Below are 14,919 nucleotides of genomic sequence, written 5' to 3'. Positions count from 1 at the left end.
AAACAAGTTTTATTATCATATTTCCTCATTTAGACTTACCAATGTACCCTCACAACACAGACAGACAGACAGACAGACAGACAAATATAAATAGTTGTAGTTAGAACCAAGCCCTATTGGTTTGGGTAGTATTTATTTGCTTTGCTTAGATAGTGTATAATAGTTCAACATTTGAAAATATATGTATTGACAGACAGACAGACAGACAGACACATACACACACAGACACACACTCACACATGTGCATGCACGTGCGTGCGCACGCACGCATGCACACACACAGACATACACACAAACAAACAAAGAAACAAACACAATAAACACCATCCTGTCCAAATGCAGTACAGTACAACTCCGATTATCTGGACTTTCAGTGGAAGCTAAATTGTCCGGATAATCAAAAGTCTGGCTAAACAAAATGATGGTGTGATGACTTCCTTGTGACTCAGTCATACATCGACAGTCAAGTACATAATAAACAAATAATTAATTAATTAATATACAGCAATATTACGTCAACAATGACTGAACATGTTTACACACTTAATGATTAGGCCATACAAACTACGTATATAGTTTCGTGTCAGCACCCACATCACTCACAAACCTGCATGCCCCTCCCCTAAACACCTGCGCATGCGCCAGCTGCCATATTGTCACTTGACCATCTCTTGCATCCACACAGCAGCTACCAATGCCATGGTTCTGATGTGCATTCACGTATGCGTGTGTGGGAAACAAGCAATTCCCTGGATGATCATGTCAGTCGATCAGGCAATATCATGTTAATATTAAATTATGAAAAGAATGTATTAATAATAAACTATTAAACAGATACCGTGTACATGTACACCCACCCACATCTAAATTCAGAAAAAACTGACATGAAACTATATATGTATTTTGCATGGCCTTAAGGCCTGTCTACACTGGCAACTGGATCGTGATCCGATCGCGATTTGATCGCGATCCAACCGCAACGCTGTCCACACTTGCACCTCAATCACGATTGGTTGAATCCAATTAGAAATAGTGGGCGTTACCTTCACGTACGCTAAGCGCGTAGTCGGAACATCTAGCACTCCTCACTCGTCTTTGTTCTCGCTCACCTTACGTCGCTGTATCAGCGCTGTCCACAAGCAAAGAAGCCACACGTACACATCGGTCATCAGTCACGTGATATCGAAATGAGGCGGAGGTATCGTTTTCAAAGTGCAGTGTGGACGCTCGCTATCCCGATCGGATCACGATCCATTCTGGTCTAGTGTGGACAGGCCGTTAGATGTAAAAATTGTTTAAAATTTAACTTAAAATTTTAATTCAAAATTTAAAAATCAAAAAATCCTGTCAAACAACTAATTTCATTCTTGTGGCCTTAACACATTGAAAACCGTTGACTTTCAACATGATCAGAAATCCGGCCACTAAGACATTCCATTGGAATTTGCATGCAGAAATCTCAAAAGAATACATACCTTTCCCGCCGGAAGTATCACCGTCTGGCTACGTGAGACTAGGTTCACAGGTTTCCATGTTAGAATGACATCACATGGAAAACATGTGAAACAGACAGACAGACAGACAGACAGGCAGACAGATTGACAAATAGACAGACAGACAGATTCATGTTTCAAATATATGTATTGGACAGACAGACAGATTGACAGACAGACAGACAGACAGACAAACAGACAGACAGACATACAGACTGACACACAGACATACAGACTGACAGACATACAGACATACACATGTGCTTTTGGGAGGAAATAAATTTGTCTGAATTATCAAAATGTCCGAATAATTGGAGTTGTACTGTACAGTAAATAAAAATGTAATAGATGCCTCCGTCTTAATAAACGCTTCCTTTAAATAAAAACTTAAATAAATACCTCATTTTGCAATTTGCTAATAATTAATTAACTGATAAATATCAACACATACTTTGTCTCTTGACGTCAAGAATCGATGGTCATCATGGAACGCACTCTTCACTAATTTGCTGTAACGAGTAAACAATTCAAGCAATTTTTCCACGTATTTTTCAGGATCCTGTAATACAAGTCATCAATACATTATGGACAAGTTGGCGTATGCTTCAACTCTCACTGTTGTAATCGTGTCAGCACAAGCCTCCATGTCTGCAAGTCCATCCTGTGTGATATGAAACTCTAGTGATTCTCGCATCGGATCAATACCACTTTCTACTTCATTCATAAGACAATACATCTGATAGAGTTCTAGTGTACAATAATACGAACAGAAATAATGTATGACGTATTGATGGTATGACAATCAGAATGCTCGTGACTCACTGTCTGTCTCGTTGCGTGTGATCATCATTGGACATTCAGCCAGGATTTGATCTTTGAAGTCCGTCAGTAATACTTCAACTGTGCAGTGATGGAGCTAAGCAGAGTGTATGCATACATTAGAGATGTACATGTATGTGGTGATTCTATTAATCAAATGCTGAGGGTTATGATTAGTATACAAGTTTGTGTAAGCATAGAATGTAAAGCGACTGCCATATCATGCAAATGGATTTCAGTATATACTGTATGTGTATATAATGTTCTAATGTATGTGACATATATACAAAAAACAACAACAAAGAACTGAGAAACAGACACAAAACAGACTGAGGAACAATTAAGTAAACCCAAACGAACAAACAAATACAAACACAAACTAGACTCACGTAATAAAGAGATAAAATAATAAATACGCACACTTGCACATACACACACACACACACACTTGCACACACACACTTGCACACACACACACTTGCACACACACACTTGCACACACACACACACACACACACACACACACACACACACACACACTTGCACACACACACACACACACACACACATGTGGATACACACACACACACACACACACACACACACACACACACACACACACACACACACACACACACACACACACACACACACACACACACACACACACAAATGGATACGCCCTTCGCAAAGTTCCAAACATAGCACCCCCTGCCTATTTCTAGGCAGGGACCCCGGCGCTACTCAAAGTTTTAGGCTGCACTGACGAACCCCTTGATGCGTGGCCAGAGCATCGAAGGGCACTGACTTTGGCACAGCCACGGGACTGGACCTCAAGTCCACACGTATCCGTATATACTGCGTGATGTTCTGCCAAGCGAGTGGTCTAGTCCACCCCCAGTCAAAGACCAGGTACTCATTTATACTGCTGAGTCGAGAGAGACAACTATGTGTGAATTTCTTGCCCAAGGAAATTACATATGTACTCGTCTGCGAACCTACGACCTCAACGTCCCGGATGTTTCCAATCTCCAAATGCAACTCTCTAACCAACTGAGCTACAGACATAACACACACACACACACACACACACACACACACACACACACACACAAACACACACACACACACACACACACACACACACACACACACACACACACACACACACACACACAGAGGCATCATATGAGTGAGTCTACTAACAAATCATGTGAAATATCACCATCTTTAATGAATCTGATCCCTTCGACATTTCCAAATATCTCATTGCTCGTTGATCTTCTTCTTTCAATTTTTCGGCAGCCTGCTCGCACAATGATTAATACTTTTTCACTTATAAACTACACCAAATATCCTCACATAATTCATGTAATTCCTCACACCGTTGTCAGCTAAATGCTGCGATGCCTGTCCTTTATAAAACGTTCGCGTTGATGTTAGATATGCGTTCTCAAAATTGTCACGATAAATCTTCAAGTGATCGTCGGCATCAGAACTCAAATTTACTGCAAATACAATGCAATAAACATAACGAGATGGTCATGTATTTGTATGACAGACTAACAGTAATAAATCGTGCTATCAATTTCTTTAAAACAATTGTGAGTTATTTAGTGTCACACAAACTCCACTGTATTAGCTCATCTAGCTAACTTGTTGCATGGTGAAGTCAAAAAGCTAACAATTTAGACAGACAGACAGACAGACAGACAGACGACAGATAAACAGAACAGACAAACAGAGACTAAAAACAAACAAATAGATTGACAAGCAGATACACAGGCACACAAACAAACAACAAAGAGCAACAATAACCAAATAAACAAACACGCAAACACACACACACACACACACACACACACACACACACACACACACACACACACACACACACACAAGTCACACACCAACAACCAACAAAGTTCAACCAAACTCTCCCACTAACCATATGATTCCCTAACTCCAATAACGAGCTGAATATCAAAAGCCTCCCCGCTCCTTTCAGAATGAATTAATTTCATAGCACTGTCCTGCAGCCGCCCCTTGATCGACGAAAATATACTCTCATTCCACGAATCCAACATCAACTTCTCAACCAGCATCCCATCCTTAGACTTCTCCTGCGTGCTCCCTAACTGAGTCGTGCTAGAGCCACTTGACTTATAATTCTGTCCCAAATTCATGTAGGGCTTAGGCAGGTATTGGCACTGGGCAAAGAACTTCACCCATTCGTTAATATAAGCCCGCAGTAAAGCAGCATCATCCTGATGTCCGAGCACTCTCAGTTGACATCCTGAAATGAAGGAGAGAATGAGCTCGCGTAGAGCCTCGTACAGCTTGGCTGATCCGCGATCATCCCAGCTACATACGTGATGAACGTCCCTGCAGTGAGAAGAAGCGTGTGGAGATTAAATGGTCGTCAGAGAATTCATTGACGTTTCACTGACCAGAAGAGATTCTGCCATTCTTGCTTGCTGACTGACTGCTGATGGAGCAATCTGAGTGTAATCGGTTTCATGTCGCCTCGATCCCATTTGTCTTCGAATTTCGTTTCTGTTGGATGAAGAATACTCGTCATGACTACATTGAAACTATTGCGCATGCACCCTACAGACCCTCCAGGGTGCCCCGCCTCCTTCCAGCAATCCTTTTCCTCGCGATACGATGTCGTCTCTCTTCAATTGGACGCGTCTCGTGCGCATTACACGTGTAGATACAGTTGCCCGTTTGTCCATGTTTAGTGTAAGTCGATCTAGACTTTGTACGCAAGCATCTTCAGGTAGAGAGTTGCAAATGGCATGCTATTGTAGTAGTCACGTGATGTCTATTTAATAGGTCAACCTGCTAAGAAACGAGGTTTGCTTGCTTGGTATAACGGCTGGTTAGAGAAGTCTCCAGTGTTGACAAAGTCAATCACAAGCGGAGGTAAACATTTACTGTATGTTAATTGTTAGTTACTTGGTATACCAAGTGACATGTTGCACACACTAGATATTGCTCATATGGGTACGTGTATGTACAGTACACATACAAAGTCACAGAAAGTCATAGATTGGCAACACAACCGACAGACAGACAAACTTATATACAGACAGACTTTGATTCGAGCTTGCATTTGTAATTGAAGGTTTGTTTTCACTTTACTTGTTGGCAGCCAGTTTGTGGTTACTGGATATCATCACGTGGTCTGCATTGGTGTGAGCTGTAGTGGTGATTTATGAAATAAATTGATTTTGCATGTCTGCAGCCAGCCAGACACACACACACACACACACACACACACACACACACACACACACACACACACACACACACACACACACACACAAACAAACACACACAAATGGACAAAAAATGGACAAATGTCAAGCCCTCCACGTCATTCATGAATGACATCAACCTTAAGGTCGGTTGCGGAGATAGCTCCCCCTGCCTCTAGAGACAGGGCCTCCATGGGCTACATGGAGGCTTAGGGCCAGCGCTACAGTCCACCTGGAGCTTGGTCGGAGTTATCCAAGGGCACTGACAATGGCACAGCTCTGGGACTGGACACCAAGGCCCACAATTATCCGTCTGCTGCATGATGTTACTGTCAAGCCAGCGGTCATGTTAACCCAGTCAATGACCAGGTACTCATTTATACTCCTGAGTCGAGATAAGCAATTGTGTGTAAGTTTCTTGCTTAAGGAAATTATGCCATAGCTCACCATCACTGTGACTTGAACCTGCAAGGTCCCGGATGTTTTCATTCTCCAAATGCACTCTCTAACCAATTGAGAATTGAGCTACGGCACCACACACAAACACACACACACACACACACACACACACACACGCACGCACACACACACACACACACACACACACACACACACACACACACACACACACACACACACACACAGCTAGACAGCATGAAAGTTACAGATCATTCAACAAAATTATGAAAACTTAAGAGGCTTTCGACAGACGATTATGGAAAATATTCTTTCATTTAATTCTCGTAGTTTTGTTTGGCTTGGGAGACGTCATTGCTCAGTTCGCTAGTGGAGGCCTTCAAACTCAATTTGATGGTGCTGTAAGTGACAACCTAACCACAATACATCAGACCTACATAATAACATTGTGCCATAACAGAGATGCCTCCGTGCTTCTGCATTTGGTTGTTTCCTGCTTGGACCACTGGCACATCTTCACTTCAACTTTCTCGAGTGGCTCGTTGTGCGCAGGGTCAGTGAATATAGTGATTTATATAGCAATTGATATATTTGTGTGCGAACATTTTGTATGTCTTTTTCAGCTGGCCGTAAGTACACGAGTGATGCCATTCGCAAAGATGTTCATCGAACAATTCACATACTGGTATTAATGGATGCTGTTAATTTAGCCACTTTACATCCACATATGCATGACAATGCAGGACAGCAAGTAGGACTTTGCACACAAACTCTTATCTGCTAGTAGTTTATAATACTTTGCTCATAGTTTGGACTTAGGATGCAAGCTGAATGAAATGTTTTGAGACCCAACAGCTAGTTAATTTCATTAAAGATGGCAACAACAAACATCCAATCATTTTATTAACAAACGTCTCCACAACTTGATTCATTTATTCTTAGTGTGTGTTTCCAGTGTTGGTTTGGAATTGGCAAACATGAGGACTGAATGTGTTTATTGTTTTTGCCATGTTGTATTTACAAAATCATTGTAAACAAAGTTGCTTGGAAGACATGGTGTTCTGGCTCATTTTGAGAACATCACAAATTGTTCATGATTTTAGGTTGTATTGCCACTTGGGGACAAAATAAGTTTACATGGTAATTTGACAGCCATCGAAGTGATGTTTAGGTATATTGGGCTCGGAGATGTTTTCTATGGTGATGGGTGAGTCTGACAAGGTGGGCAAAATGAAGCCTTGTAATTAGGAATACAAAGGAATCTGTGAATGTGGTTGGCTTGCCTCATTTGATCTGCCTATAGGTGTACACACACACACACACACACACACACACACACACACACACACACACACACACACACACACACACACACGAGTCATAATCGCATGAACATTACTGTCCACCATGTATGCTTCAACCAATTACTACATTCTTCAGATAGAGAGTCTGTTTCTATAGCATGCAGACTAACTTGTTTTCATATTCCACCTTTTTCTTTCTCACTAAAATAGTCCGTTTCAGGGCGCCCGGCATCAACGTTATCTACCATTTCAGCCTTGGAATGATGGAAGGCAAGGGAATCGATGGTTCCATACAAAGAGTAAAAGACAAGATCATCCCAACAATGAAAGCAAACTACATGCTCTGGCCTGCAGTACAGGTAGGCAAAGCATGCACCGTGAGCTGAACATGGATCACACGATATGTCAATTTTCTGTTAGATTATTAACTTCAAGTTCGTTCCTGTTGCTCACCAATTGAATTTAATTCTGATTGTCAGTCTGGGATGGGCTGCTTTCCTCAGCCGACTGTCTGCTGCAGACGACGCAAACGAGACACCCGATGAACAACAATAAGACCCAAATAAATCAAAGTTTAACAAACTCAATGTTTTTGCACAATGTTATAATCAAGATATTTTCTTATCATTGTTGCACCTCAATGTGTTTGTTATATATTTTTATCAGTAACCAAAATGGTTATTTGTAGTAAACGCTTCTCTGTCCTCCACCACCAGCTTCACCTGAATACGACCCGTATCTGCCTTGATAGTCATCTGAGTAAGCCCCACCTTGATGGTACCCACCTTGATCATACCCACTATGATCGTACCCACCTTGATTGTACCCACCTTGACTGTACCCACCTTGATCGTACCCACCTTGATTGTACCCACCTTGACTGTACCCGCCTTGATCATATCCACCTTGATCGTACCCACCTTGACTGTACCCACCTTGATGGTATCCACCACCTTGATGGTATCCACCACCTTGATGGTATCCGCCGCCGCCTTGATGGTATCCGCCGCTGCCTTGATGGTATCCGCCGCCGCCTTGATGGTATCCACCACTTTCATAGCTGTAGTTTCCACCTCCTGCCCATCCTCCTCTTCCTCCTCTTCCCCCTCTTCTTCCTCCTTCTCTGCTGTCTTGTCGTCCCCAATCTCCTTGCTTTCCCTTGCCTGACCATCCTCCCTGCACTCTCCCACCTCTCATTCCTCCTCGTCCTCTGTCTCGTTGGTCTTTTGGAGCATCAGTTCTCCTCTTGAAGGCTGGCATCTCAGCAGGTGGTCTCGTTTCGTTGGGACGGCCTCCTCTATCAGGAACTTTTCCCATGACAACTTTGTTGATATCTGTTCGGGTTAACTGTCGTACTGAGTCTCCACTTGTCTTGGTGACTGATGTGAGGTCACTTCTGGCTGCTATCACTTGAGCTATGGTTACAGCACTGTCTTCTGTTAGAGGACGCCTCTGATTCTGATAGATTGCTTGCAGTTCATCATCCTTTCCCTACCAGATTAAGATGCTAACTGACAAGCAAATGACTGTTGATGCTAACGGCGATGTCTAAGTGGTGTGTGTGTGTGTGTGTGTGTGTGTGTGTGTGTGTGTGTGTGTGTGTGTGTGTGTGTGTGTGTGTGCACATGCACACGTATGTCCATTCATCTGTCTGTCTGTCTGTCTGTTGGTGTGTCTGTCTGTCTGTCTGTCTGTCTGTCTGTCTGTCTGTTGGTGTATCGGTCTGTCTGTCTGTTGGTGTACCTGTCTGTCTGTATATCTGTTGTGTGTCTATGTGTTTTTGTGTTTCATTGTCTATCTGTACTGTGTGAATGTCTGTCCATCTGTCTCTCTCTCCCTGTTAGCTAACCTTTGCTCCATCTGACCACTTGAAAGACTGAACAGTCACATCCAGTCTCTTCAGCAACATTTTGCGTCTCACAACATACTCTTGTTTCAACTCATTGTTCAATGTTTCCAATTTACCCTACACCACAAATCGATCACAAACAAACTCCACAACCCAAACACTCAAATCGTACCAACTGATGAGACTGCAACGGAGAGATAACCAGTGGAGCGCCAACATGATGTTGTGAAACCTTAGAAAACGCTTCTTTCACCTTCTCCTCCAGTTTCTTAAACACAGCAGACAGAGCCACAGTTGGAGGTGGCTGTGACAGCTGCAGCACTCTGAGAATACGACTCAGAGACTCATTAGCAGGGTTTACAGGCTCAGACGGAACCTAGATTTCTCAGCCATTTAGAAACTACAATAACATACTGATCTCAATGTTTACTTGTAGAGTGACACGTTTTGCGACTGGTTGGTTGACTGCTAACAAACGTGCCGCTGCTAGCTCTCCTGTTAGGTAGTCTAGAAGAAGCCATCGACCCTGTTCACTTCTCACTCCATCTGAGTTAAGCCTCGTCAGTTCTTCGTGAGGACAACCTAAAACAAATTAATCCTGTTACTGTTGTAGATAAGAGAGTTTTGAAAGTGTTTAGAATTTCATATTTGTGCTATTTGAAAAGGCTTTATACGACACGCAAATGATCTGGTGTGTGATCTATGCTCATACCACTGCAAATCAGTGGTCCTTTGCAAATGCAATTTAATATATTAAAATTAATGTGTGTGTGTGTGTGTGTGTGTGTGTGTGTGTGTGTGTGTGTGTGTGTGTGTGTGTGTGTGTGTGTGTGTGTGGTGCTATAGCTCAGTTGGTTAGAGAGTCATCTTATGAAGTGATTACATCCGAGACCTTGCAGGTTGCAGGTTCAAGTCAGTCAGTGATGGCAAGCTATGGCATAATTTCTTTTGGGCAAGAAACTCACACACAATTGCTACTCATGACTCACGAGTATAAATAAGTACCCGGTCATTGACTGGGGTGGCAAAGGCCCCCGACTGCAATAAAGTCTATCGGCCACTGGGGTCTTGGTGGGACTTCGAGTGCCCACACCACAGTTGGCGTCGCAGTTGGTGTTCCTACGAGTACCTGTCCAGGCTCCAGAAGATTGCTTAGCATGGCCCATATCTCCTGCGTAGTCCACAGGAACCCAGCCATCTGGCTGAGGGTGTAACCGTAACGAACAGCAGCTCCTTACCATTTGCATTTATTGTGTGTGTGTGTGTGTGTGTGTGTGTGTGTGTGTGTGTGTGTGTGTGTGTGTGTGTGTGTATGTGTGCGTGCGTAGTGTGTGTTGTCTTAATTCCAAGCAATCTCAGCACTTGTCACAAAAATATCCAAAATGACTTCAAATGCCTTCATCAAACCAACATGCAATTGCGACCACAAGCAGAACTCTGCACCTTGCTCTATTACAACACCCCACAGTTAGCCCCAAAACTGCATCTAACCCTAACCCTAACCCTAGAAATATGAAAATGTTCACAACAATGTGTTTACTAATTACTACCCTAATGCTTTAAATTGGCTATACCAACTTAATTTATTAGAATTAATAATTAATTTTAACCATGTGATTGATGGTAAGGTAATAAAACTTTTTATCTGCACAAAATCAATTAAAAATAGACATAAATATGACAACTGGCCAAGAAATGATGTGCAGACTCTACTAGTAGTAAAGGTTTCAAACTTCAGACCTATAAATTAATTTAATTGTATCTATAATTATTTATTTATTACTTATTAAAATTAATTATTTCTTACTTATTAAAATTAATTATTTATTACTTATTTATTACTTATTGTGGTCTAAAGTTGCCATGGTTACCAAGCTCTTTAAGAAATCCACTTAATTCTATTCGAAAGCTCTCCACATCAGCGTCAGTTTGAGGTGCAACTACACTTTCCTCCAGCTTGCATATTTTTCTCGTCTCTTCCGTAAGCCACGTGACCACCGAGACAAAAGGTGATGACGTCACTCCAGTTTTTACAGCTTCAGACAAAGCGTTTTCATCATCAAGAAATGCTGCTTCAAAGCTAAAGACAAAGGAGGTTAGTATACTTACAACATGATTTCCAACTGTTTACCCTAAATCACACAATTCGTCTACAATGTTCATGGCTAGCAAGAGTTGTAACGCGCGTTAGACCGACCAATTAACGCACGCTATATACAGAAATTATGGAGTCTGCTGTCGAGTTGTTGAAGAAACTGAGACACGAATGGAGCAGGAAACCAGATGCTGAAGCAATGAGACGCTGTGGTGTTTTACTTCCTCAATTGAAGGTGAGTTTCAAGCTTCAGTTCATAAATCATGTACAGCTACGAATTCTGTTGTTATTAGCTTTCGTTGACTTCTCTTGGGTTTCTTGCTGCCGCCAAAAAGCAGCCAACAGTACAAGAACTGATCATAGCAAGTCAGTTAGCATATAACTGCCTTGGAATTCCAAATACTCGTTGCGCACATAACATCCGGGACTCCAACTTTTTTATTAATTAAAATAATAAAATTTTGTTAAATTATATTATTGGTACTACATAGTTATATAATTTTTCAGGAGATGGTCTGGAAATTGGAGCTCTATGGAGCATTGAAAAGAGCGATATTCCCACATTTGAACGCTACATGGCTCAGCTACGCTGTTATTACAGTGATTATAAGGACAGCCTGCCTAAGTCGGCGTATCAGTATGAACTGACGGGATTGAACCTGTTGTCACTGTTGGCTCAGAACCGATTGGCTGAGTTTCACATTGTCAGTAGTTGTTGGTGTTGCTGGAGTGTGTGGTTTTGTATGTTTTGTTGGTGTATTGGTAGGAGTTGGAAGTTCTGCCTCCTGATGATTTGTCAGATAATGTGTATTTGAGACATCCGATTGCATTAGAAAGGGTAGGAAGTCACATTGACTGTGATGGACTGAATGATCGTTTTATAATGACATTGAGTGCTTACGTTAGAGACAGACACACAGAGACAGAGGGAAAGACTGACAGGAAACAAACAGATAGAAAAGGGCAGACAAATAGACAGACGTACGAGTGCAATGTCAAATACTTTCCATGTTTTCCTGTAGTATCTAATGGAAGGGAGTTACAACAAGGTAATCTTCCATCCTCTTGGTACCCGCTTACCTCTGAATCAAGCTACGTTGTGTATGTCTTTAGATATTTCTCTCACGAGGGAACGTCCCATCCGAAACATATAACTTCTTTATTGACATGTTAGTCGATACAGTGAGGTGAGTTTCTATGGTTGAGCCCAGATCCGCAGGTTATACACATACAACCTTGTGTCTCACAGGGAGGAGATAGCATCTTGTGCAGAGAAGTCGTATCAGCAGCTAGACAGAAGGGAAGCAACAAAGATGCTCTTTTTAGACTCTGAAGAAGACATGGATAAGATAGCCGAAAGTGTAAGAACAGAAAATACCATATTTCTTTAAATATTACATGTGCCCTTGTCAAGTGCCGAACCAAGTTTAGTCTTTTTGTTTCAAACAGTTACGAGTATTTTTAGCCGCAGCTAGACACTGCACACAGCATGCCACTACAACCAATCGTCGCTGCAAAATCTGGTCGGATATCATATTTGTGATCAAATCTGTTGCGACAGCAGAGCTGCCTATGACATTCTTTGCCTTCTAGCAGATGCTGTGATTAGCAAAGTTGACGATGCCTAATAGTGGACTGCAACAACAATAATGACAAACTCATTCCGCGCTGCAAAACCTTTTAGGCGACCCTCTTTATTCAATGGGGCATCTGATCAGCATAGTGACTCATATGACAGACAACATGTGATGCAAATCCTGGTTTGTGATTAGACATTCACTGGAATACTGTACAATCCTCTAGCATGACAAACAGTTACACTTTCTGTTTTCTGTTAGGGTGTGCTCCTCACCAGTCACGTGACGCTGTGACTAGGCTCACTAGCTTTCAAACAAAAATTGCAGTTTATTTTAGTTGAAGAAATATGGTAATCAAGTAGGTGTGTCAACAGTGAGTTAATCTGTTGTTTGCTTGTAGCGTTGTTGGGAGCTGAGGAATGGTTTCTATTGTTTCGATCAGAGAGAGAAGATGGATGTGGCAATACCGTCGATTCAAGTCATTCATCAGACTCTTGAATATGCGAGAGAGCTTGAACGTATCGTTTAGATAGACTGAAGTGTAGAAAGAAATTCAGTCTTGATAGAGACGTGGCCAGTAAAATAACAGGCACTTGTTCGTAGCCAATTCAGAATACACATTATGAATCAAACGTTTACAAGCCGCAAGTCAGGATTTGAGTAAGAAATCCATTAAGTGAACAAGGTGTGTAGAGACATACACAGTCATTGATGATTGCATCTGTACGCACATACATACATACATACATACATAAATACATACACAGATATGATGGTTTTTCGTCCACTGATTTCAGTGATGACACCGGTCAATGTCTGCTTGCTCTCCTGTGAGATGCAAGGCCTGCACCTGAGACAAACTCTCCCACATGAAGGACAAGTACAAGTACACGTATTCGTCACATTAGAAACCAGCACATAATCAGATGCACTGTTTTTCTATTCTGACGTTTAAGTGATATTGCTTCACCTCTTTTCTCTTCAAAATTTACTAGTGAGGAATGACATACATTTCTCCAAGTTGCTCTATCTGATGTTATCTTTTCCAAGTTGGTCTTTAGTGAGTCTTTGAACCGTAGTTTTGGCTTTGGCTGAGGACGTTTCCCCTGAGCAATCTGACCAAAAATAACTGCTTGGGAATTCTGTCAACAGACATCAGATTTAGATGTCCAGTCCATCTGAACTGAGATTTGATGAGAAAGTACTCAATTCCAGGCATATTGGCCTTTTCTAACACTTCGACATTAGACATCATGTCCTGCCAGCAAATACCACAAATGCTACAAAGACAAAGGAGATGAAAAGTTTCAAGTTTCTTAATGTGGCGCCTGTACGTGGTTCAAGTTTCATAACCATAAAGCAGAATAGATAGCCTAAGTACAACTGCTACTGCAATATTGGTATCAATCCGAATGTTATGTCTCTTCCACAATTTTTGAGAGAGCTTTCCAAAACTGGAGTTTTTACGCTGTGATACTTCTGCATCTATTGTAGCATCATTGGACATTTTGCTTCCTATAGATATGTAAAGTTGTTGACATAAGACAGTTTTTCTCGTCAATCATAACAGGTGGAGGTTTGAAGGTAGAAATGAGGCGTGCTTGATCACTCACTTCAGTCTTTTTTAGACTGATTGCTAGGCCAGAGCGATTGGCAGAGTCGGCAAACGATTGACAATAAATACAAATATATACATATAGTACGTATGGTAGAATTGGCACGTTAGGCAATAATTTTCAGCTATGACAATATTTAGGAAATCACATAAATAAAATTCACAAATAAATTATACATATAACCATGTACATGTGACCTGGTCCCAACCGGTTAGTTGGTGACATGCTATTACAATAAGCCTTCTTCAATACTATCAGGGTCTGCCATCTCTGCATACTCCCGAGCCAACAAGTATTGGTGAACAAGCCACCGAGAAAGCAAATGCTGTAGTTGCCAAAGCCATCATCAATTGATTCAGTTGCCATGTACAGTAACTTTCCTGACGAAGACAGGACAGCATGCAGCTAAGAGCAGGGATTCAAACATGCTTATGAGATTCATTAACTACAAATCGCATAATAGCTGCAGATGGGAAATCGCATATG

At 41.7% G+C, this 14,919-nt stretch overlaps 4 protein-coding genes across 4 annotated transcripts in view; 2 read left to right on the top strand and 2 right to left on the bottom strand.

Moving 5' to 3' along the window:
• LOC134187486 (cullin-5-like) overlaps positions 1-4,907 on the bottom strand; it is a 9,909-nt gene extending 5,002 nt beyond the window's left edge. The window contains exons 1-7 of the mRNA XM_062655619.1: positions 4,763-4,907; positions 4,261-4,697; positions 3,675-3,820; positions 3,538-3,618; positions 2,316-2,409; positions 2,110-2,240; positions 1,945-2,052 (exon numbers count right to left, since the gene is read on the bottom strand). Coding sequence (XP_062511603.1) covers positions 1,945-2,052; positions 2,110-2,240; positions 2,316-2,409; positions 3,538-3,618; positions 3,675-3,820; positions 4,261-4,697; positions 4,763-4,893 — 1,128 coding nt within the window. The 5' untranslated portion in view covers positions 4,894-4,907. The remainder of the gene's footprint in view (positions 1-1,944; positions 2,053-2,109; positions 2,241-2,315; positions 2,410-3,537; positions 3,619-3,674; positions 3,821-4,260; positions 4,698-4,762) is intronic.
• Positions 4,908-4,937: 30 nt separating this feature from the next.
• On the top strand, positions 4,938-7,857 carry LOC134187485 (uncharacterized). Its single transcript, XM_062655618.1, has 7 exons — positions 4,938-5,094; positions 5,151-5,240; positions 6,323-6,393; positions 6,453-6,545; positions 6,616-6,677; positions 7,517-7,655; positions 7,717-7,857. Exons 1-7 carry the CDS (start codon positions 4,980-4,982, stop codon positions 7,849-7,851), a joined length of 705 nt encoding a protein of 234 aa, XP_062511602.1. The 5' UTR covers positions 4,938-4,979; the 3' UTR covers positions 7,852-7,857.
• Positions 7,858-7,963: 106 nt separating this feature from the next.
• On the bottom strand, positions 7,964-11,324 carry LOC134187483 (protein FAM98A-like). The gene is made up of 6 exons (XM_062655615.1): positions 11,277-11,324; positions 11,017-11,225; positions 9,576-9,727; positions 9,318-9,521; positions 9,146-9,262; positions 7,964-8,787 (listed from the first exon to the last, which is right to left on the bottom strand). Exons 1-6 carry the CDS (start codon positions 11,306-11,308, stop codon positions 7,975-7,977), a joined length of 1,527 nt encoding a protein of 508 aa, XP_062511599.1. The 5' UTR covers positions 11,309-11,324; the 3' UTR covers positions 7,964-7,974.
• On the top strand, positions 11,322-13,449 carry LOC134187484 (26S proteasome non-ATPase regulatory subunit 8-like). The gene is made up of 8 exons (XM_062655616.1): positions 11,322-11,475; positions 11,534-11,606; positions 11,748-11,944; positions 12,007-12,078; positions 12,263-12,289; positions 12,354-12,427; positions 12,490-12,601; positions 13,218-13,449. The coding sequence occupies exons 1-8, from the start codon at positions 11,371-11,373 to the stop codon at positions 13,344-13,346; spliced, it is 789 nt and encodes a 262-aa protein (XP_062511600.1). The 5' UTR covers positions 11,322-11,370; the 3' UTR covers positions 13,347-13,449.
• Positions 13,450-14,919: the final 1,470 nt, after the last annotated feature.

This window comes from Corticium candelabrum, chromosome 11 (genome assembly GCF_963422355.1).
Source record: "Corticium candelabrum chromosome 11, ooCorCand1.1, whole genome shotgun sequence".
NCBI classification, from domain to species: Eukaryota; Metazoa; Porifera; class Homoscleromorpha; order Homosclerophorida; family Plakinidae; genus Corticium; species Corticium candelabrum.
Note: the sequence above shows the minus strand (reverse complement) of the source record. Positions and strands in the feature narration are given on the sequence as shown.